This window comes from Brienomyrus brachyistius, chromosome 1 (assembly GCF_023856365.1).
Source record: "Brienomyrus brachyistius isolate T26 chromosome 1, BBRACH_0.4, whole genome shotgun sequence".
NCBI lineage: Eukaryota > Metazoa > Chordata > Actinopteri > Osteoglossiformes > Mormyridae > Brienomyrus > Brienomyrus brachyistius.
Window position 1 is genome coordinate 52,745,328 of NC_064533.1, and position 22,500 is coordinate 52,767,827.

Consider the following 22,500-nt stretch of genomic DNA (forward strand, 5'->3'; position numbering starts at 1 on the left):
GAACCACCTCTCTTAGAAGAACGTAAGGTTACCGTTGCAAAGGTAAACAGCATGGACCGATACTTCAGCAGAGTGATGGCAAAACATTAACCTGATAATTACCGTAAAGTATTTAAACCAAAATTCAGATGGTAATTAAGTCTGGCAGTTCATACCCTGGCTAACCGGTTTTAAAACGTCTATCTGACTTTGGACTCCGGATTTCACCACATAAGACATCAGAAAAACAGCCAGTAGAAGACACGCCTCTCTCTGCCATGGACCAACAAAGTCTAGCAAACAAGAGTCCAACCAGCTGAACCTGTCCCTATAGACACCAGCCTGGCATCCTTTTTATTCAAAGCCACCACCACAACCTACTGTAATAAGAAAAATTGCAAAAGACACACTTCAGTTTATACAGCATTCTGAGTCTATATTTATTCTGGGAACTACAGCAAGTCCAGTCCTAACTCCTTCACCACAACACCAACTGATGTTAACACGAGTTCCTCAGCTCAGATTTTAAGCACCAAACTTTCGGGTTCATACAGAGTTATTTCAGGCTGAGGGATCTGCGTTGGATTTTAGACACACGCACCCTCTGATCTCCTCAAAGGAGAGCCAGTGATGCTGCACACCAACCAGCATTAAACTTTCAAGAAACCATTTGTCAACATCCTGATTTATATTGACTTGAACAGCCAGTACTAACATCTGTTGGTCTGTCAGAGATTAAACAGAAATATTAAAATAAGACAAAAAATAAATAGCCTGCTCAAACACACAAAAAAAACAAAGTATCACTCTCACTTATTTGTTCTGTCACCTCCAACTTTGGCAGAATACAAATGTTGGCAGGGATATAAAGAACTAATTTAATTAGACTTTTGGTGCGGCCCATAAATCTCGGTCACATGCTACAATGTAACATGAGACATTAACCGGTATCTTGGGACGACAACGAGTTTCAGCAACTGAAATTAAACTAGAGAAAATATTGTGCAACTTCCTACAAAAACAGCCCTTGGGTATAACACAGAGCTAAACAAAAAGCATTTTCAAAAGCATTTCCACACAAACCATAACATCTTTAAAAAAAGAAATGAATCAAGACCTTAAACTGTTCATTAACAGCATCACCCAAGCTGGCTTGCTGAGCCTCAAGGGGATCTCACTGCAAAGTCACTACGAGGAGCACTTGGTGAGCGAGCCAAGGTCACAAACGCCTGAATGAGCAGTTACTTCCTAAGTTTTCACACGGACTTCAAAATGAGCACCTCTGGCGAAAGCAGCATTACACTGTCCTCGTATTAACTTCAACACTATAACACTTTATTATTAGTGTTTACTGATGTCTCTTTTTGACGGTTTGCTACTATAAAACGTTAACACTGTAAAAGGAACTGTAACAATTGTAAAAAACTTTATTACACTGTGCCATCCATCCATCTTCAATCACTTTACATTGTTAGGGCTTGTGGTGGACCGTCCTATGCCATGAACGCAGGAAATTCCAGATGTACGCAGGTGCCCACGATTAATTGCGATTCAGGAATCGAGGAGTTTAACGGAATGACCCCAAGTGTCTTACCGGCAGCTCCACGCTCACATCGGTGCCGTCCAGCAAGGAGACCCGGCAGGTGATCACCGACTTGGCGTCGCCTGCCGCCGGGATGTGCGTGCTGGATCTCTGTGCTTCCCTGGATCTCTGTGCTTCTCGGAGCCGGACCTTCTCGGTGTTTTTCTGGATGGACCGTCGGCCCAGGGTCCGGCGAAGGAATCTCAGCATAGCTGGTGCAAAACACGATCCAAAGCCACGAAACAGGCACCTATAACAACAAAGAAATCAATCTTACCTGGGAAGGGCAGCCTGCCACACTGGCGTCATTTATTTATTCACTTATTTGTCGGCTCGCATTTACTCAACACACAAAAGCCCAGTGCGTATCAACAGGTACGCTAGAAAGAAAGTTTCCACAGATAAGCACACATCTTACAAATAAAACCAACCGGGGACGAAAAGATACAGTATATGGAAGCTTTTAAGAATGCACTCAATAAACTCCAAAATATAACATGAACACATCATACAAGACCGAGTAGCCGTACAAGACAGTTTTGTTCAATTTTATTCTCAAAGCACACCATATCAAACGATGAATTGCACATGTAACATTGATTTGTACGAAAATAAAACCTGACAACGCCTCCGTTTATGAGACCGGGCTTTGTACATTTGTTTCCGGCAAGGTGGAACAACTTAATAAACATGTCGCAAATCCCAATAATGTTATTAAATCGAACGAAACATTGATAGCGTATATAAGCTTGGCTTCTTTAAAATGCAATAGGGTTTCTATCCAAATAATGTCAACAGCACATGTTAAAGCAACAGGTTACCTGCGTCCCAGGGATGCTTAGAGCGGCAGACGGAGGGAGCCCCGCGGCGCGCACCCCACGCTCCCCGCACGCCCCACGGCGCGCACCCCGCACCCGGCGCAGTCCCGCTTGCGAAGACAAAGCCGCACTTTATCCGACGCTCTAGGCACTGAGACGCGGCCGCACATCGGCCTCACTAGACCAGCAAAACGAAAGCAAAAATCGCGGCTACCCCTGGCTGGAGTACGGTATCCCAGCCTCCCCCAACACCCCAGGTTAATGATCCGGACCTCTGCGTCCTCAAGCACAAAGGCCAGACGCAATTCCTGACAGGAAATGACGTGCACGCCATTTAAAGGGACAAAGGAGAAATGCGTCCGGTCATTGGCGCATTACCCGCAACGGCCTTATATTTCATGTGATGTAAGCGAGAATTTGATGGTTACATTTCATGTAATATATAAGTACTACTGCGCTGTGTAGGTGACACTCTAAAGTCTTAAAAAACGTAGGCTATTAATATGTTAAGCGATGGACATTTTCCCCATACACAACACAATTTTCATATAAGAAGAAATTCCATGGATTATAATTTGCGCTTTCTAAAGTGCCCCATTAAAATTGACATTGAATTAATCATTGTAAATATAGCTTCATGAGTCTAGATGTTGCTGTCCTGTGGGGCGGGTAACGAATTTTGAGTAAGGATAGAAATACGTGCGTTAGAATTGTAGTTAAGCAATCGTCAAGCAATTAAACTGAAAAATTAATATGGAAGTATCTCACACGCGGTTACACACAACACTTAATGATATAGCTCTGGTCAAAATAAAAGGACCCGTGCAATTTTCTGATTAAACAGAACTTGTATTATTAATATTATTCATTAAGTGATCAGAAGCAGACGTGTCTGTTTAAAAGACTTTTCACGGCTTTCCACTATTGTTATTTATATATCCAACAGCAGCTCAATTTAATAATACGCTGTACTCCCTGGGACTTCAACCACTAACCTCATAAAGCACCTTCTCACCACTTTATACATTTTTTATGAGGCTTCTGCTGCTGCAGCGAGCCCTGTTACACACTCGGTCAGGTGAAACTATGGAGCAGCATTCAGCATGCAACCAGCAGTCTACTTGTTTATGTTTGAGAAGGCATTTCAGCTAAATTACTTTCAGTAAAAGCTACTGAAATTGGTATAGTCTTAGTAATCGGGAAAAACTTTCTAAGAGCTTCCACCAAAAATATTATGCGGCTATATAATGCAAATAAAAGTAATTACCTGTTTCTGTTACCAACTACAGTGGACCGAAGATTAACATGTCGCTTCCCAGATCGAACTGAGGTACATATTCAACTTCACTGCATAATGTTATTAGTTTGACTTCATTCAGAGGGAATCTTTATCCAGCAACAGCGCCTCCACTTGGCAGGCAAGCGCCCTGGTCGCCTTTAAAATTTTTGCGGCATGGTAAGTGGTTCCTTGACTTAAATTTGAGTCAAATTAATCACGATTTTGTTAGCCTCGAGAAACCAAACTGTATGAAATTAATATGGGTGAAATTTCACATATATTCATTTGAAAGTTTTAAACGGTAAAATTGTTTTAATAATTGATTAGTAAAGTGCAAATACGATGTGTATTTATGGTGATTTTGTTTATTTTCTAATTTATAACAAGCTATGAACTTCAGCTTAAACCAAAGAATAAAAGAGGAGTAGCGTTAGATTCTTGGTCAAAATTGAAAATATGTCCATAACTGGCCATATATTTTCTTCCACAGACAGCCAGGGAAACTAACGGAAGGAGTTCAAAGGTAATTTCTACATTTTTCTCTAACATCCCCACTGTCACCAATTCACTTCGGTGTAGTTTTCCCTAAGGACAGATCCCCCAGAGATTCTCCACGACAGATAAAGCGCTCAGAAATACAATCATAGCTTGAGCATAACCCAGAAGGGAAATACAGAGGTGCTCTAATCCATGAATCAGGTTGTTCATACCTCAGCAGTCTTATTGTACTGTATTACCTATGCGCAGTCAATGTCGTACAGCTAAAGATTGATACATAAATACATACTTTGGCCATAATAAGATCAATAAACATTGTGTACCATTACATGTGGTACACTGGCATGTTGGCTGGCAATAAGGGCTCTTCCTGGGTCTCCTCTTGTCCAGACTTACACATAAATTGATGTTAAGTGCTTTACATTTCCCAAAGTCAAATCTCCCTTTGTGTTGTAGAGGAAAGGGGAAAAAAAAGTCAAAAGACTTCTTAACTCACAAGATTTTCCTTTTTATTTCAAAGTTTTCAATATAATTATATATTTATATATAACATTGTATTTACATGATCAGCTTTATTTACACAAAAACAAGTGGCACTATGCAGTTTATATTTCACCTAAAAGATGCCTTAAAAAGTTATGATAAATAAAACAAATATTTCTTCCCCTCGTGATCACTTAAGTAGCACCAAAAGCCACAAAGTCCATTGCAGAGTGCTGTCCATTTACAAGAAGGAAGTTTGTTATGTAAAAATAAAGCCCCCATTTCCACCCCATAATATCCCACATAGAATCCATAGCTCACACCATTGCGACCCTTAGTTCACTGAACCGTCAGTTTTAAATGTCTTACACCAAGTCAGTGAGATGGTGAGGGACAGTGGAGACATGAGTGGTCTTGAGAGATTCCCAGAAAAGGCAGTGTGCTTTGGAAAGGGGACAGACCGTAGTGGCCAGTCATACTCCATCCTCATCCTCGCTGCAGGAGCAGGATGGGAGGAGCTGTGAGGAGGATGGAGGCAGATCGATACTATCTAAAACCTGTGGTGTGCTCCCGAGACAGCAGGCTGGGCAATTTTTATAGACTTGGGGGTGGGACAGGGATTATGAACAGGGACCTCCAATAGTGGTGGGGCAAAGGAGCAGTATGCCCAATAGGTGAACGTAAAGCCATTAAGGACATCAATAGACAGGCACTGCAATTCTGTCTGGAGCGCGCACATGGGCAAACACACACACACACACACACACACACACACTCTTGGTATTTAGGCCTGTATAGTATGCATTAAAACCCTACGTTCCGCTCTGGCTTGGCGAACCTGCTCGCCAGATCCTGCAGAGGCGGCCGTACATTTTGTTTGGATGCTTCTCTGCGCGATGCACATTAAAAGGGACCATCTGAAAAGCTGAACTGGCACAGCAGCCACCTTGGTGACCCATTCCCATCATGCTCAGCAACAGAAACATGGTGACGTGACATTTTAGAAGCCCCTTAAACCCTGAACAACAAAGAAAAAAAAACACTATGTAGGATATATGTGCTCCCTCTCTTACTGTGTTGTGTTGTCATGGTGCTGAAAGAAAAATCAATCAGAATATCACATTTACCCAAAATACACAGCAGCCATCACCCAAACTCAACTGTGTAATGTTACCTGTCATCACAGCTTTCTTTAGTGAGGAGAAAGGGGTTATTGAGCTCAGATTTGACCACATTTTGCTCTTCACGTTATTAAATAAAAACAGAGTGAAATAATAATTTAAATTAAACTTAAGCGACGTACCAGTATGTTGTCTATCAGCATCACACCTCTTAGACTTAATAGGAATTGGCTGTAAAAGACGAAAGACTCTTTCCTTGGAAAATGAGATCACTGGGATAGAAATTATGTTCACAATTGCAACCTGGATCCACCAGCATTTAATAAACAGAGCTATCAAAGGTGAGGAGGGGTTACCTACATCGTGACACAGCGTGGCTAAGGACCTCCTGCCCAAAAGCACTCCACGGTCACTGCAAATGGGCTCACAGTCAAAATGGATTTTTACAGAAGAACAACCCCAAAATCATCAAGCCTCATGGTGACAAATTGATTCACAGCTGGAAACGGGCACTGGATTGGACCAATGGAATATTTTCTTTCAGTCACATGAACAGCATTTCATATTTAACTAAAACAATAAATATGTTTAAAAATAGTAGCTACAGTTACTGTGATAGATGATAGAACTTTTTTTTGTGGACTTGTACGTTAGGCTTGGTAACACCAGCAGAGAGTGCTTATTTGAAGGTCTGTCCATCACTGTTATGGCACATACAGACACAGCTGCAAGCGGCCCCTAAACGTACCCAATGCAGGTTTTCTGTGACTATTCTTCCAGAAGTTTCTTTTGAGAACATAAAGTGCGACAGTGCTAATGTTTCTCCAATGTCTCGGGGCCCTGATTCTCCAGTCCAGATGGCACCTCCATGGTCAGCTCTAGGCAGTCTCTCCTAGCACGAAAAAAACAAACAAAAAAAACAAAAGACCCACAGCCGGCTGTGATCCTGGGTCCGGCCTGAGTGAAAGGGTGGGGCACTGTTGCAGTGGGGCAGTCCTTGCACTTCACTCCTCTGGCATGGAGTCCACAGACTGAGGCTGGCTCTCTTCGTAGACCTTCAGGATCGCCTCACAGACGAACCTGTACTGACTCTGATAGGGCACAGTGGTGGGACAGCGAGTCACAAGACAGGTTACGCAAGAAGACAGGTTACACAACGCCAGGGGCCATGTGTCTGGTGTAAATGTCTACATGATATCTAATGAAGACTCATACAGATGCCCCACCATCATTACCCAGCTCCTTCCTACCGTAGCTATAACTTCTTGGTTTCAGCCTCTGTTTCCTAAAGGAGTACGCGGCTTCCGGAAACTCCCACGGGAGACCGAGGCGGATGGGAGCGTACTCACCGGGGTTTGGATCATCATCGCCCGCTGGTCTCTCATCGTCCGCACGATGTCTAGCGGATACACAGGCTGGTTGCACTCGATGAGACACATCGCCGTTTCCATGGTGATGAGCACTCCAGTACGGCCAATGCCGGCGCTGTGAGAGACGTGGAGAGGGGCTCAGGAATTCTGGATGATTTCGGTGGGGGAATGAGCTTCAGCGCCCGTGCCGAATGTACCAAATCTGAAAAGCTTGCTCAGGTTCTCACACCCATCTGGGCAGCGAACCCAAAAGTTACCGGGTTCACCGGACATGGGCCTGACCCAGCACAGGGCGGATTGAAGTACTTGTTTACTGGACTGAGCTGGCACGGAGTAAACAAAGAAACACTAAAACAAACAAACAAAAATGACTGGACTCCAAAAGACATTAATGCTGCATGATATTTCAAACCACCATCTGCAGCATTATGGATTTTTAAAAGGATTATGATTCATCCATGGTTTATTTCCACAATTACCCTGCAGCCTCAACAGTTAGGCTGCCACACACACAGATTACACATATGCAGACTTGAACGTTGCATTTACAAGCATAATACATTGCAGAAAAACATGTAAATTGTTTTAGGGCTCATGATTAAATGCACAAGGTCATGTCACTCCGCAATAAGTATTGAGGGGCCCCAGGAGGGGGGTTTAGGGGAGCAGTACCTGCAGTGGACCACCACCGGCTCATCCTTGCCTGCCCTCCTGCTTCTCACTAGCCTTACGAAGTCCAGGAAGTCGGTGGAGTCGTCGGGCACACCATGATCTGGCCATGCCACGTACTGGATCTGGGTCAGCTGCCGGCTCTCGTCGCTCTGCGGGGGTGCGAGCAGGGAGGTGTACAGTCCATGAGCCTTGCCATGGCAACAGCGAACCAACGCACATCCCCCTGCATTTAACGTGAAGCCGGAACGCTGCCGACAAGAGCATCTCCATGGCAACACTGTCAGGCCCCACGTTCCACGTCTGCACCATTGCCATGGCAACAGCCCATTCTCGGGCTTGGTAACAGTACCGCAAAGCCCACGCTCACATCGCTATGGTAACATGCAGCAAGGAATTTATTAAGGGACAGGCCGGATGATGGACTCACCTCCAGGTTGGTGAGTGTTAGGTCCCTCACCAGGAATGCAGAATTGCCCTCCTCAGTGTGGCACTCGATCTGAAAGGTGCCATAGCTGGTACTGCTGCCCGGGTTGGGCCAATACTGATGGCATTTCACCTGAGGCCAGGTAACATACATTTCACCTTCCAGAACCAAGAGCAGCAAAACAACCAAATTTTCAAGAATCCAGTGGGTCACTGGACACAGACAATCACTTACTGGTTAACCCAATTCTTGCTTGTTGCTTACTGGCTCTCACTGGGTAAAACCAGGAAGTGTTTGAATTATCCGTCCCATAGACCCACATCTGATATTACTACACTTAGATCTTGAAGTCGTTTTTGGTGGTTAACTAAACCAAAAGGGTGGAGAGGCCCCTGCTGGGGCACCAGGAGGGGCCAGAGAGTAGGCTGGGGCCACAGTTCAGACATACCCTGCCTCGCTCCACCTGCGTGGTGAGCATGACCACCATGGAGGAGCCCTGCTCCCAGGCCATCTGCCAGAAATCCAGGCATGTGTTGGGCAGGGGCCCCTGACAGGCGATGTAACGGTTAATGAGGCTGGAGGCTGGGATCTCCATCTGAGGAGGGAGACGAAGCATGAGCATGCGCAGGAGATCAGGAACGCTGACCATGTCCAATCTGAAGTGGGCTGCCTGTCACAGGATCGGCCAACTGCCGAGATCTCCGAGCTGCCGCAGAGAGCTCTGTCTCTTTAATTAAAAAGAGGAAATGGCTACGACTCACGTTGATATAGTTTGCATTGATGTAGTCGGCTGTGCCCTTCAGAACGACCCGTGTGGCGTCATCTGCAAAGGTGGAGAGACATGAGGCAGGGGGATTTATGCACGGCGACGGCACACTGCGTTTGGCCGTGGTGGGTTGGGGTCACACACTCACAAGGCGAGATGTCCCTGTATCGGTTTTTGGAGATGTTCTGAGGTAATTTGGCACAAGACATCGTCATTCCGGGCCTCTTCCGGTAGAGTTGCTGTGGATGAAGGTGGCACAGATTTAAAAATCACCACCAGAAATACAAAAAACTCAAAGCAGGCTGATGGCCCTGACCCCACCATGCTGTCATTCAGAATTAACAATATATTTAAAAAGATAAAAGCTACACCATTTTCTACCTCTGCTGCACCTTCCCCTGGTACCCGGTGTAATACATACAGCAACAAATTCATTACAATTATTGTAAAACCAAATTAATGAGGCAGTGTGGAGTTCTCTGCTAAAGTGAAACTGCACCAGCTAGACCCTTCATCTTCACTGGCACCCCCCCCCCCCTTAATGTTACGCCAAGGCAGGCAGACAGGAAGCTGTAAAGACTGCTTAAAGAATAACAGGATGTAGTAGGATTTCCTAGGATAATACGATATTCCACCAGTCTTGTGTGTTACGTGGCGATCCAAAGTTGGAAGGGGCAGCGGGGAACTAGTAAACTTAGTGGACAATTAATGTTCAGTAGGATGTGGTCAGTAAGCACACAGACAATATGTGTCAATCCAGGGTGACGGAGATGGCAGTGACAACGATGGTGCCACTCACATCAAATTGGGCAAGCAGAGTACCACTGCTCAGGTCATCACGCAGCCGCTGCAGGGCCCGTAGCCACGCGTCTCCGTCCAGCTGCGACGCGTCCACTGCCGATTTCTCCGGAATGTACTGGAAGTCCGGTTCTGCCTCTAGCTTCTCTTCGACCACGTCATAGATCGCTGTGAAGATGTGGACGTTGTGAAGTTCCTTTCTTGAGTATTTCTTGAGTAAACATGCTTTGTATACGTTTTAAAAGCTAAAGAACACCGGGAACGGAGAGATCCTAGAAACATGGTATGATTCAGTGCCATGTTGTTTCCACACAGGCATATATCACATATTCTAAAGGCATTCAAGAAAACTATTAGTAGCGCTAATGATTAATTAGTACAAACAAAAGACCCTCCCCATATTCCTGGACTATGGTTGTGTTCACAGGGCATCAGGAGGATATGACACAGGAGGCCACAGAGGGAGCCTCATTGGTCTGGTCCCTTCAGGCCCCACCCCCTCACCGTTTGGTCGCACTAGCAGCATGAGCTCCCCAGAGTGGCTTTCGCAGCTGGCCTTGATGAACATGACCACCTGGTCATGCGTGTGCTCCGAGATGTCACGCCCATTAATCAGCACGACCTGGTCACCCTCATTCAGCCGGGGCATGCACAGGTCAGCCTGCGGGGAGGGGCCCAATTATAATGATGTCACACATGGTTACAACCGGCCTGGCTTAATCCCAGGATCACCAACAGGGGACACTCTCAGCCTTTGAGACCTCAATGTGACATACAGAATTAATGTCACCAACAAATACAGGCCACAGAAACGTGAACAGTGTTTGCGTGTAGCTCTGTGTCCACAGTTTCTCTGGATTAATACGTCAATGTGCACTTTCCCTTCATGAACGACGAAGTAGGATCATGTCTTAATTAGCTGCTAGCAATCTCTGAAAGCATGTCACTCACATTTCTCAGCAGTGATCCCCCCCATCGATTATCAGGGTCAGAGCGGGGGTTAAACACCAGTCTGAAATTTAGTCCCTGATTATGTCCCTCATCTTCAACCCAAAAACGTGCAACAGACGTACCGGTGTCCCTGGAGCCACACGGGACACGATCACCGGCATCTTCTGATCCGAGCCACCCTGGAGAGACAGTGAAAGACGTGCTATGTACGTAAACATGACCACGGGAGCCTGCTAACAGGTGCTAATGCTAACACACATACATGTATTAAGTAAAGGTCATGTTAAATAAGTGGTTGAGCAGCTGACCTGTTAGCAGTAGTAACAGGGCAGGAACGCACCTTGACGTTGAAGCCAAATCGTCCATTCTCGTCGGGCCTCATCTTGATCAGGACGAGGTTATCATGGGGAACCGCGCCGTTCAGCTGGGTGCGACAGGAAAATGGGTATTTTCACCTCAAGTAGACATCAGACCCGAGCAGTGTGTGCCGGTACTAGGCTGTGCCTGTGTCCCATGTCTGTCCCCCGATCTCCGCGAGCCCTCACCGCGTTCCTCTCGCCCGCTGCTGGCACGTCGTACATCTCGCTCACATGGTTGTCTAGCTCCTGCTGCGAGTGCGCCTGCGTGATCTGGGCATAGAAACTCTTGCGGCACTGTTTGGGCGGCAGGGCTGGGGGCTGCCCATCTGCACTGACATCAGGGGACCTGGGGGGCACACAGGTGCCCAGAGCAACATCTGTTAGCATATGCCGGCTATCAGTTATTGGTTAATGATTATTCTGCAGGCCTGCATTTAGTCACGAGCAATATACCCATAGTACACAAGAATGTGGGGGTGGGTTTGGAGGGGGCCCAGTAACCAACCAGGAAACACGCATGCAGGTCTGAGGGGGGCACAGGGTACAGAAAGATGGGGGTAACAGGAAAACAAAAAAAGTCAAGATAATTGTGTTTGGGTGTCATATTCCTGCACGAGTGGCCTGTAAGAGGTAAACAGTCACTACATTCTGACAGCAGGAAGTAAGGGGGGAGAATTATAACCTGCACACACACACTCACACAGACAAAAACACACACACAGATTAGGGATCTATATCTTTGTGGAGACTCTCCATTCATTTCTATGGGGAAAACCCTACGTGACGACCTTAACCCCTACCCTGCCCTAACCTCAACCACAAGTAACCAAACGAAATTCACACGTGACTTTTGACGTTTTTAGTGTTTCGATTCCGTTCATAGATTCATATAAAATGGAGGGTTATATTGTGGGGACCTGAAATATGTCCCCACAAGCAAAAAAGTAACACACACACAAGCACATGCACCTTCCCCTCCCTCCCCCCACAGATGCAGGACAGAGTGGGGGGGGGGATGCGTTGTTATACAATCTGTACAAGAAAGTGGGCGGAAGCCTAAGTGCACAACAAACTGGGATCCAGAAACATCGCAGAGGCGCAGAAAGCAGAAAGAGATGAGGAATAATCTCCCTTCATACCAGAGCCGGGTGAAGCTGCAGGCCGTAAACCAGAGCCTCACACAGTGGAGGCTCCTACCTGTCACCGTCAGTGTCTGGGTGGCAGACCTGACCATGCAGCCCATGTAAGCAGGGGCCAGCGCACAGGGCCGCTGTGACAGCAGTATGGGTGCCATCGATATCAGCCCCACGGAGGGTTGACTTCATTACTAAGAGGAAGTTGGTAGGTGAACAAAGCGCCACAGGAGTCACTTCCAGGAAAGAATCAGGCCCCCCTCCACGTGTGAGATGCTCGGAGTGGAAATAATGTCAGTGCGAGCGGCACCAGCCCTTGGATTGGGATGCTTGCTCTACCAAAGTGCTCGGCTGCACTCCTGGTGCGTCCCAGAACCACATTAACAGGCTCATTTGAAGGGCTCTGAGTCAGACCCCCACCCCCCATCGAGCTCCGATCTGGGACGTCCGCCCCCTGCTCTGACTCACACCCGCCACCAAACACACAAAGATTTGCGGAACAATTCAAATTACATGGTTACCAACGCGCTCAAACTCAAACAATGCCAGAAGAACATTTTTATGAACATTCAAACAGCAAAACAAAAAACGGTAACACTAGATTGTCCAGGTTTTTGCAAGAGAGCAAACTTGACATTTATTGTACCCCCCTCCCCCCATGACCAAGGTTCAGAATGAAATCATGTAACCTCTCACAGACATTGAGCGATGGGGTAGACATGATGGGGAAAGCTATCTTTAGACAGTGTAGAAAAGGAAGGGGCAGGACTTAACAGACTGGGTGGAGTGAAGAGTACTTACGGCGAGGAGTCCAGGCTGATGCTGTTGGCTTGGGTGGAGGAGGCCGACTTGTGGTTGGAGAAGACCTGACTGGGAGATGAGTGGACAGTGTGGTCCACCAGATGCCCCACCGAAGATGGCCGCTGTCGGGCCCCATTTTGAGCAAACATGGAGTCCCTGCTGCAGGTGAGGGTCATAGCAGTGAGAGATAAAGGATAAAGCTGTGGTTAGTGGGGACAGTTCTCTGTATGGTAGATATGGGGCAGTAACAGGTAGCATTTATTTCCTTACTGCTAGGTCTATCTGGTTTGAGTGCTTACTGGTTGGGAGTTCCGGGGGGAGAGCGGTTGGGTAGGCTCTGGGTCTCCAGTCGCTCATCCGACAGCGAGTTCCTGCTCACCGTCTCCCAGTCCATATCGCTCATTAGCTTTCTAGCCAGGGGTTTGCTGGGAGACCTGTGGGGTTGGTCACATGGGCAGTCACATGGCACAAAGCCACTAACCATCAGGATCTGTAAACAGCTCCAGCATTGACTTACAAGAGGCAACCGGAAGGTAGCGGTGGACATTAGTCGGCGCTAGTCACCACTAACCTTGACCAGTGCGCTGTCAGAAGCCAGCCTCCCCGCCAAGGCCAGATCCTGTAGTCTGTTACCCATTTGGCATAAACGGCCATGCAGGCAGTTATACTAACTCCTCCCACAAGACACATCGCTGTACCGCCCATTATTGGCAGCAGGGGGCGACCAAGCAACTCACCTGGCAAACACCCTGTCCTTCACACCCTTCTCCTTGCCATACTGCACAGACTGTGCTTCCGTTCTGCCACTGCATGGGGGGCGCGGGGGGTGGGACAGAGCACATTCCTCTAATGGGTAAATAAAGAGACCAGCCCTTGCCCAGAGGACACCCCCTGATGTCTGTTTTTTTTTTTTTTTTTTTTTTACTGCTCCAGGCACTCTCCCATTTACAACCACCGGGACCACCCCCAGGGGGCGCTACTCACCAGTAGCGGAACTTGGAGCCCAGGGTAAAGTAGTGGCTGAAGAAATTCTTCTGTGGCGACACAGGCCTGTCCAGCCGGAAGAAGGTGTGGTACTCCACACAGGTCTTCCACAGGTTCTTGCAGGCACGGTAGCTGACCATGTTGAAAGCCAGCAGTGTCTCCCTAGTCTCGTTCTGGTTGGGGAGGGGGAGGAGGTAGGGGGAGTTGTCAGTCATGCCCAAACAATATCTAGAAAGACCCCCTTGTTTCCCTCACATGTACTGTGAAATAATTGGCTACGTTCCACTCCAATGACATCATCTCATACTTCATCTAACTAACTGCTGGATGCTTTTATCCAAAGCAACTTACACACCGTATAATTTTATCTGATTGCTGTTAGTCTGGAATTTCCTACCATTCAACATCAGAAGATCACCTTCTGCATCCTCTGTTAAACGCCCCCATTAAATTCGCTTCCATATTGGGTGGCACGGTAGCTCAGACTTACATGGCTGGGGATTTGAATCCACTCTACGGGTGGAGTTTGAATGTCCTGTCTGAATCACATGGTTTCCACATACAGTCCAAAAATATGCAATTAGGCTAGCTGGGGTCTCTAAATTGTCCACAGTGCATGATGTGTATGTACCCTGTGATGGACTAGCATTCTATCCGGGGTATGAACCTGTGGTATGGGATGGGCTCCAAGCCCCCTATGACCATGACCAGGGCAAGCAGTTAGCTAGATACAAGTCTCCTGATTCACTTCATGCTGACAACATTTTTGTTCAAGGTGTCCATGGGAGGCACCAAACTCACCGATTCCTTCCGAAGCTGGATGAAAAACTGTTTACACTTAAATGAGATCTTTACGATCTTCAACCTGGGAAACGGAAGCAAAAGAAACATCATGATTTGACAGAGTGTCCCAGGGAGGCAACCATCACGAATACAAGTCATTATAGGTGCAGAAGCGGACGGCTCTGACCCATTTTGTCGCTCCAGTCCCTGGACGCATGACTTGGAAAAGTTCTATATATAAATCCGGTGCTTCACAAACACACTCCTGTGACTAACACTGACTGCAACAAACGCTTATGGGGTCATCTTGGTGTGTGTGTGTGTGGGGGGGGGGGGAGGGGTGGGCCGTGATGCGCCGTGAAGGTACTGGGTCAAATGTCAAAGGTCAGTTCCTGACCCAGAAACATACAAACACTCCCTAAAGTATAACCACTCTCTGGCAGCAGTTAATGAGGGCTGCAAATTTAGATCCCATGAAACACGCTGAGCTGTGGGGGAAGCAGCGGATAAATAATTTGAGTGCCGTTGTTACGGTAATAAGCAATATTGGGGTTTCCGCTGGCCTGTGATCTAAATTTAGCTTCTGACCAAGTGGGAGGGGGGGGGGGGGGGCATTCAAAGCAGGCACATTTTCTGGGGGAGGGGGTTCCCAAGATGATCCATAGCAGAACACTAGGAGGGTGTGAACAGCAGAGCACCAGTTTGAGTCCCTGGAGGACCTGAGTAGCGGTACGTCTGAGAAAGGTACTTAACCCGAATTACTATGGTAAAGCATCCAGCTGTGCAACAAGGTTAATGAGGGAAATTAAAAATTATATATATATATATATATATATATATATATATATATATATATATATATATATATATATATATATATATGAAAAATTAGGTATTGTTCAAGGTACAGAAGAAACAAAAGGTATGGAACCCAGCAAAATAAGTCAGTGGACAGTATAAAATGTTACCAGTTACCATTTCAAGCATTCAGCGCTACACACTAAATAACATGTGCTAAAAACATGCTAAAATCTACCCTTAAGTGGCACGGGTATGGTCTGAACTTAGGCACTTAGGTACCTGGGGGTCAGAGAAGGTCAGGGACACTGTTTAACAGCCCATGTGTTTACATTCCAGAGCCTGGCTTCTGACTGGCCACTTCCCGTCACATGACCTCTGGGGAGGGGGAGGGGTGTGAACGGAGGCCAGCGTTCTGCTGAGCCACGTGGAACGTGTCCGTGGTCGCACCGCCGGCGTCTGGCCACACTCCAGGGCTCTCACGTGCACTCCCGCCAGCTGGGCTGCAGGGAACTGCTGACCTCAGCCTGCCACCTCCCCCCCACCCACCCACCTGCCCCCACACAAAGCCAGGGAAAGTTCCGCTCGCTCTCGTAGTGCCACAAGAGGGACGTTCGAGGATCTGAACTCACCATGCAAAGCAGTTTATCCGTACCCTGTTCTTATAAATGACGATTCCCGAGGACATCACCCCGATTTGGATCTCTGTGTTGCTCTGATCCTGCAGTGAAAGGGAGGAGAACAGGGGGAGCGTGTAGGCAGGAAGGTACCATGGTAAAAAACGTGGTGACTGTGAAGGGAATGGTAGGTGCAGCCATGCTCTTTTAATGCATTATCAGATAGGGAGAGAAATAATTATTTGACCCTATGTTGAATTCTTAAGTTGACCAATTAATAAAGAAATGAGAAGTCTATAATTTCAATGGTAGGCTTATTTTAACAGCAAAAGATAGATTATCAACAAAACCAGCAAAAAAACTAAATAATAAAATGTAACAGTTACAAACGAATTTGTTATTTATCTAGGGAAACATGATCCCTTGGAACATGTGCTTTAGTATTTAGTGGAATAACCATTGTTTGCAAGCACAGCTGTCAGACCTTTCCTGTAGTTGGTCACCAGGTTTGCATCCAGGTCAGCAGGAATTTTCATACACTCCTCTTTGCAGACCTCCTCCAGATCTTTATGGTTTTTAGGCTGTCACTTGGATCCATGAAGCTTGAGTTCCCTCCATAGGTTTTCTATGGGATTAAGGTCCGGAGACTGGCTAGGGCACCCCATGACCTGAATGTGCTTCTTCTTGAAGAAATCCTTTGTTGTGTTAGCCATATGATTAGGGTCATCGTCTTGCTGGAAGATCCACCCACAATGCATTTTCAGTGCCCTAGCTAAAGGAAGGAGGTTCTCATCCAAGATTTTACGGTACATGGCCCTGTCGATCTTTCCTTCGATGTGGTGCAGCCGTCGTGTACCCTTGGCAGGAAAACACCCCCAAAGCATAATGCTTCCACCTCAGTGTTTGATGGTAGAGATGGTGTTCCTGGGGTTATAGTCAGCATTCTTTTCCCTCCAAACACGGAGAGTAGAGTTGATGCCAAACAGCTTGACATCACATTTTTCCAAGCCTCGTTGGAATTATTCAGGTGTCCACTGGCATACTTCCGAAGGGCCTGAACATGGGCCCTCTTGAGCAGGGGTACTTAGCAAGCACTGCAGGATGTCAAACCATAAGAGCAGGATGTGTTACCGATGGTTTTCATGGTGACTGTGGTCCCTGCTGCTTTGGTATCATTAGCGAGCTCCTCCTGTGTAGTTCTGGGGTTAATCCTCACCGTTCTTAAGATCATTGATGTTGGATGAGATGAGATCTTCCTTGGGACCCCAGACCAAGAGTGACTGACAGTAGTTTTGTCTTCGTTTTGCAAATAATTGCTCCAACAGTTGTCACTCTCTCACCAAGCTGCTTGCTGATGGTCATGGAACCCATTACACCCTTGTGAAGGTCAACAGTCTTTTCTCTGGTGTCCTTAGACTTCTCTTTGTATTTCCCATGGTGATACGGTTGAAGATGCAGACAGGTTAGTGACCCAAGAATATTGTTTAATAAAGTAATGCCATTAAATGAGAATTCTGGCATGGTATCTGTTAATAATTAAGTACTACTTGTGTTGTGTTAGTGCACATGTACTTGACCTAATTTCTTGCTGGTTTGTAGGGAATCAAATAATTATTTCCGTAGATAAATGACAAATTGATTTGTACCGGTTACATAATTATTTTTTCTTGTTAGATTTTCAACAAAACAATCTTCTAATGTTATAATAAACATTCCACTGAAATGAATGACTTCTCATTTCTTTATAAATGGGTAAACTTAGGAACTCAACAGGAGGTCAAATAATTATTTCCCTCACTGTATGGCATTTGCAAAAACCATGTCAAAGACTGGGAATACAGTTTATCATCCATCCATCCATCCATCCATCCATCCAATTTTCCAGTTAAGGGTTTCAGGTCTCAGCAAAACACTATTTATTATATGCATACACAAATTCTCCTGTCCACAGTGTATCGGTGTATCCCTCCCTTATGCTGCCAGGTTTAGGCTCCAGGGCTGCTGACCAGTGATAAGTGGTTACAGGATGGATGGATGGCTGGATGAATAATAAATAATAAATATTTGGGGAAAAAAAAAAAACCATCTTGAAATCTGTAATGCACAGGATTCCACATCCATAAATTTCTGACAGCTCATCCTAGTCAGGGCCACAGAGCTGGAGCCCAGGATTACACGCGTCAACCACATACTGGTTTAACCCATCTCATATTCAGTGGGGTTATTTATTGCAGACGGCACTGACAGTGTGGAGTGTATTATTCATAACTCCTGTCGTTTGACCCCCGGGAAACGACTTAGCTGTGGAGACAGCTTACCTTGGCACAGTGCAGCTCCACCCCATAGAGCTCCAGCGTCCTTGCCGTGTTCAGGTAACTGAACTCTGCCTGGGCTGGGGTCAGTCCTCTGTAGGAGAGAGGGAACACAGACACAGTGAAAACAGGGGAGAGGGGTGCGACACAGTGGGGGACCGTTTGTGTGTGTGTGTGTGTGTGTGTGTGTGTGTGTGTGTGTGTGTGTGTGTGGGGGGGGGGGGGGGGTGATGGCGGCATCCTCACGCGTGCTGCTGGTGGTGCTTGGCCACCTCCTTCTCGAAGTCAGCCGGCGGGTTCGGAATGAAGCGGTACTCCGCCAGGTAGCCACACAGGTGTTCCACGTGGCTGTAGTCGCCCAGCTCAGCTGGAACACAGAGCCAGTCGACATAGTTACACTCTGCATACCCCACAGCTCCGACCTTGGATTTGCCCATTTACTGGCCAAAACATTCTCACCTTCTGCCCACCCAGGGGGCTGGGAATGTACCAGGTTAGTTACTGTGCTCCCATGAAAAGGGGGGACAGGGTTAGGGGCTGCCATATGAAGCTATATGAAGCAAATCATGGTAGGATTTATGCTGTCAGAATCGGAACAAAAGGGAAGCGGGCGACTGTGGGAGGAGCAGGGTGCTGCAGCTGCTCTGTGTTGCACACACTGTGCGGGAGACGCAAATCTAATGCGATGCTGATTAAATATCCCGTCGCGATGAAGACGGCACACAAAACAGCTGCTAAATCTTCATGAGCTGTACTCTGCCCTACCCATTCGCTCCCTAAATTAAAATCGGTCTAAAGATGAATAGCAGAATCCATCTGCTATTTTAGTTGGCCAATCAAAATACAAACACCATCCAGGTCACACCCACTCCTCAAACTAGACAAAAGGGCTGTACTTACATTGGACAGCCAGCGAGGACAGAACTGCGGCCGTGCTGTGCGAACAAGGCAGCCTGAGGTAGACACATGGGACATGGGGGAACACATGAAAACAGCCAGAAGAGAGTCCATGCGTTCACGTTGACTCATGGTAGGGCGCAAACCCAGGTGTACCAACAGTCACTCACCTCCCGCTGAGAATGTCCTGCTTGATTTGCAGATAGTACTGGTACCTAGAGAGGAGGGAAAGAAGTGGACACACTCAAGACGGGTCACAGCAATTTATAATCACCGCCACTGAAAAGAAAGGTTGGACACGCTCAGGTCATGTGAGGTCATGAATGTGGCAGGGCACCCCTTGCTGGGCAGGAACACCGCTGCACATCACCGAGCACCCAGAACGTAGGAACAGACAGGCAAAAGCACATCAGGAAGGCATGTCCCTCCACTATGCAAGACTTCTCACTCCAGGAAGGTTTCCTGATGCTGGAAAGAGCTACTGAGCCACATCTGGTCTTCAGACTCCCTCTCCACCTTCAGGAAAAGTCTCAAAACCCGTCTGTTCCAGGAATATGTGTATTAGCCCGACACCACTACATGCTCCCTGCATGATTTTAGGATTGCAGAGGATTTATTTGAAAAGTCATCTTATTAGGTTCCTTTGTTAAAAGTTGTTCTGTAGCTCTTGCTCCAGTACTGCTTACAATTGTTTTTGGTCGTTCGCTGGAAGTTCAATCTAGCCGCACTTATGTAGAGTCAACTCCTTGACAGCGGTGAGGTTGTCATGTGCCATTTTCCTCACTTTTATATCACTTTGCACAAAACTGTTTGCTAAATAAAAATAAATGTAAATTCCCCAGTTGCAAGTGGGTCCAGAGAACCCCTCCCGGCCCCCCCACCTCGTGTACTCCTCCTGGAGTTTATTTGGGTCGGTCACAAAAAACTTGACTCTGAAGTTGAAAGTGTGTGGGGAGCCTCCTGAAAGAGAAGGAGATGGTGGGTAAGCGTGGGGTAGGGTGGGGTGGGGGGGACCGGTGATTGTGCCATCACTGATTGAGGCCCACTTACTTTTTAACTGTTTCCTGATGGGCTTGCTGGGATCCAGCCACCTCTGCAGGGTCACGACAGAGAGACACTTAGCAGCAGTGGTGCAATGAATGATGAGGGCAACTGTAGGGCCCATTTGAAACTTAAAAGTGAAAATACCTGGATTTAACTTAAGTACACACATCTAGTCACTTGGTCAATCCCACAACTAATTTTAAGATATTTCCTTAAAAAAATACTTTCAGTTCGACTTTATGAGCCTAAGCTTTACACTGAGTGCAATTCAGGCAGATCACAGGGTCATTATGTCCCGAAAAAATTTGAGCTTCCCGAATCAAACAAGCTCCGGGAAATGCAGGACGACTCACCGGGCTGTCCGAGGACTCGTCCGCCAGCTGTAGCCCGAAATAGTCTCTCTCGGTGAGCTCCAGGTGCTTGAAGACTATGTCCAGCAAGACGCGTCCCTGGTCGAGCTTCTGATGAGCCAATTGGAGAGGAAGACGGGTCACAGAGCTTCATAATCACCCCTCCTCCAGAAGAAATGCAGCTTTAAACGGTGCCATGAATGTTTCCATTTGAAATCGCACAAGCAGATTTGCCCAATCTGTCCGCCATTTCTCTCGCAGCTTCACAACGCGGACGTCAAGCTCCTTCCTGTCTCCATGGCAACACGGTCAGGGGTTTAAAAAAATGCAGCGGGTGCTGGGCGAGGACAGAGGACTCTGCACACTGCACAAATTACACGGGTCCTGCTCAGAGCCCAGAGCTCAAACCGGTTAGGCTGGGGGAATACGGACAGCCCCTGTGGTGGACAACTTCCCACAAAGCACTGTACAGGTGCTTATCTACATACATTATGTTAATGAACTCATACTTCATAAGCACAGGATTGGGTGGGAGCTGAAGACTCACACAGGTTTTTGATGAATCTTACGTTTTGTCATTAAAACAGGATGACAAGATTAAAAATATATTTAAAAAAATCAAAATGTATTAATTTCAAATGCCCACTGCAAAGAAAGGGTGGTGGGGGATCCCACCTAAATTCCCGAACCTATATCCAAAGAAAACAACGGCACTGACAATCTACCTCCGTTAGATGCTTGCAGTGGAATATACAGCACCACCTGCAGTGTAAGTGATATAAGGGGCACAGCAGAGGGGTCAAGGAAGCAAGGTTTTAACACCCTTTTTTCAATGGTGGGTGGGGGACTCCTTAAGCTCTGCCTCCCCCCCCCGAAGGTAAATATGTTGGAGTGGGGGGGGGGGGCAGGGAGACAAGCAGAAACGTGCCTGGGGTTACAGCAAGGGGAACAGAGAGACGCAGTGAGTAACGGCCCAGCTTGCACAAGCATGCTTTGAGTCAGCTCTGATACATATCGTACCGTGGTGGTACCAAAGCCATAGGCTCAACTTCCTTTACAAAAGAGCACCAGTTATGTAAACAAACACAAGACAGACACAAAAACACTAAATAAAATCAAAGAGCTGAAAAACAGAGGGTCCAGTATGCTGGTTGATGTCAGGTTGCTCATATTACCCACAATGCCAAGCATAGAGCTCCTATAACCACCACAGAGTGGTATGAACTGACAGTAGTTAAAAGGGAGGGGTCTATAGCAGAAGGCCTGAGACATCTGGCCCGTTTGACCTGTAAGAATGTACTCCGGGTCTGTACTACCACAGTAAAACATCACGCGGAAAGATAAAAGCAGGGAGCTGCCAAGCGACTGAATGGCAAAGATAATATTACAGCAAGGCAACAGTGACATCACAGCTGAGAAGGTATGAGAGAAATGCGGGGGGGACGTGAGGCAGCTTGTTAGTCGGCCGGGAGGAGAGACACGCAAGCCACAGGAACACGCGACGAGGGGGCGATGCTTGTCAGGCTGCCCCGGGGGGGGGGGGGTTTACACAACCACTACTCTGTGCCACGCCTTGCCAAACCACAACCTGGCACAGGTGCCCCACTGACTGGGCCCGTTTGCCCAATCCCCAGCAGAACCCAGGGGGCCTTGGGCTGCTCACTCACCGTTACCTCAGCCT

The 22,500-nt window shown here is 47.1% G+C and overlaps 2 protein-coding genes across 9 annotated transcripts in view; both read right to left on the minus strand.

Annotated features, from left to right (window-relative positions):
• LOC125731457 (band 4.1-like protein 5) overlaps window positions 1-3,772 on the minus strand; it is an 18,537-nt gene extending 14,765 nt beyond the window's left edge. For 2 of the 3 annotated variants that reach the window (XR_007391623.1, XM_049005879.1), the window contains exons 1-2: window positions 2,383-2,694; window positions 1,574-1,811 (exon numbers count right to left, since the gene is read on the minus strand). Coding sequence is in view for 2 of the 3 variants with exons in the window: in XM_049005879.1 (XP_048861836.1) it covers window positions 1,574-1,771 (198 nt within the window). In the remaining variant the exon portion in view is untranslated. Of the gene's footprint in view, window positions 1-1,573; window positions 1,812-2,382; window positions 2,695-3,646 lie in introns of those variants that run through there. The other variant, XM_049005880.1, reaches the window with a different exon arrangement.
• An 881-nt stretch (window positions 3,773-4,653) lies between these two features.
• LOC125744807 (tyrosine-protein phosphatase non-receptor type 4-like) overlaps window positions 4,654-22,500 on the minus strand; it is a 32,982-nt gene continuing 15,135 nt past the window's right edge. For 5 of the 6 annotated variants that reach the window (XM_049017095.1, XM_049017079.1, XM_049017071.1 and 2 more), the window contains 25 exons: window positions 20,823-20,930; window positions 20,476-20,518; window positions 20,307-20,385; window positions 19,596-19,640; window positions 19,429-19,481; window positions 18,775-18,895; window positions 18,535-18,622; window positions 16,232-16,320; window positions 14,820-14,883; window positions 14,019-14,191; window positions 13,772-13,840; window positions 13,334-13,468; window positions 13,035-13,193; window positions 11,287-11,446; window positions 11,082-11,165; window positions 10,864-10,920; window positions 10,295-10,451; window positions 9,792-9,958; window positions 9,141-9,231; window positions 8,988-9,049; window positions 8,675-8,821; window positions 8,230-8,358; window positions 7,803-7,951; window positions 7,110-7,245; window positions 4,654-6,851 (listed from right to left, as the gene is read on the minus strand). In XM_049017095.1, coding sequence (XP_048873052.1) covers window positions 6,765-6,851; window positions 7,110-7,245; window positions 7,803-7,951; window positions 8,230-8,358; window positions 8,675-8,821; window positions 8,988-9,049; window positions 9,141-9,231; window positions 9,792-9,958; window positions 10,295-10,451; window positions 10,864-10,920; window positions 11,082-11,165; window positions 11,287-11,446; window positions 13,035-13,193; window positions 13,334-13,468; window positions 13,772-13,840; window positions 14,019-14,191; window positions 14,820-14,883; window positions 16,232-16,320; window positions 18,535-18,622; window positions 18,775-18,895; window positions 19,429-19,481; window positions 19,596-19,640; window positions 20,307-20,385; window positions 20,476-20,518; window positions 20,823-20,930 — 2,652 coding nt within the window. In that variant the 3' untranslated portion in view covers window positions 4,654-6,764. The remainder of the gene's footprint in view (window positions 6,852-7,109; window positions 7,246-7,802; window positions 7,952-8,229; window positions 8,359-8,674; window positions 8,822-8,987; window positions 9,050-9,140; window positions 9,232-9,791; window positions 9,959-10,294; window positions 10,452-10,863; window positions 10,921-11,081; window positions 11,166-11,286; window positions 11,447-13,034; window positions 13,194-13,333; window positions 13,469-13,771; window positions 13,841-14,018; window positions 14,192-14,819; window positions 14,884-16,231; window positions 16,321-18,534; window positions 18,623-18,774; window positions 18,896-19,428; window positions 19,482-19,595; window positions 19,641-20,306; window positions 20,386-20,475; window positions 20,519-20,822; window positions 20,931-22,500) is intronic. The other variant, XM_049017062.1, reaches the window with a different exon arrangement.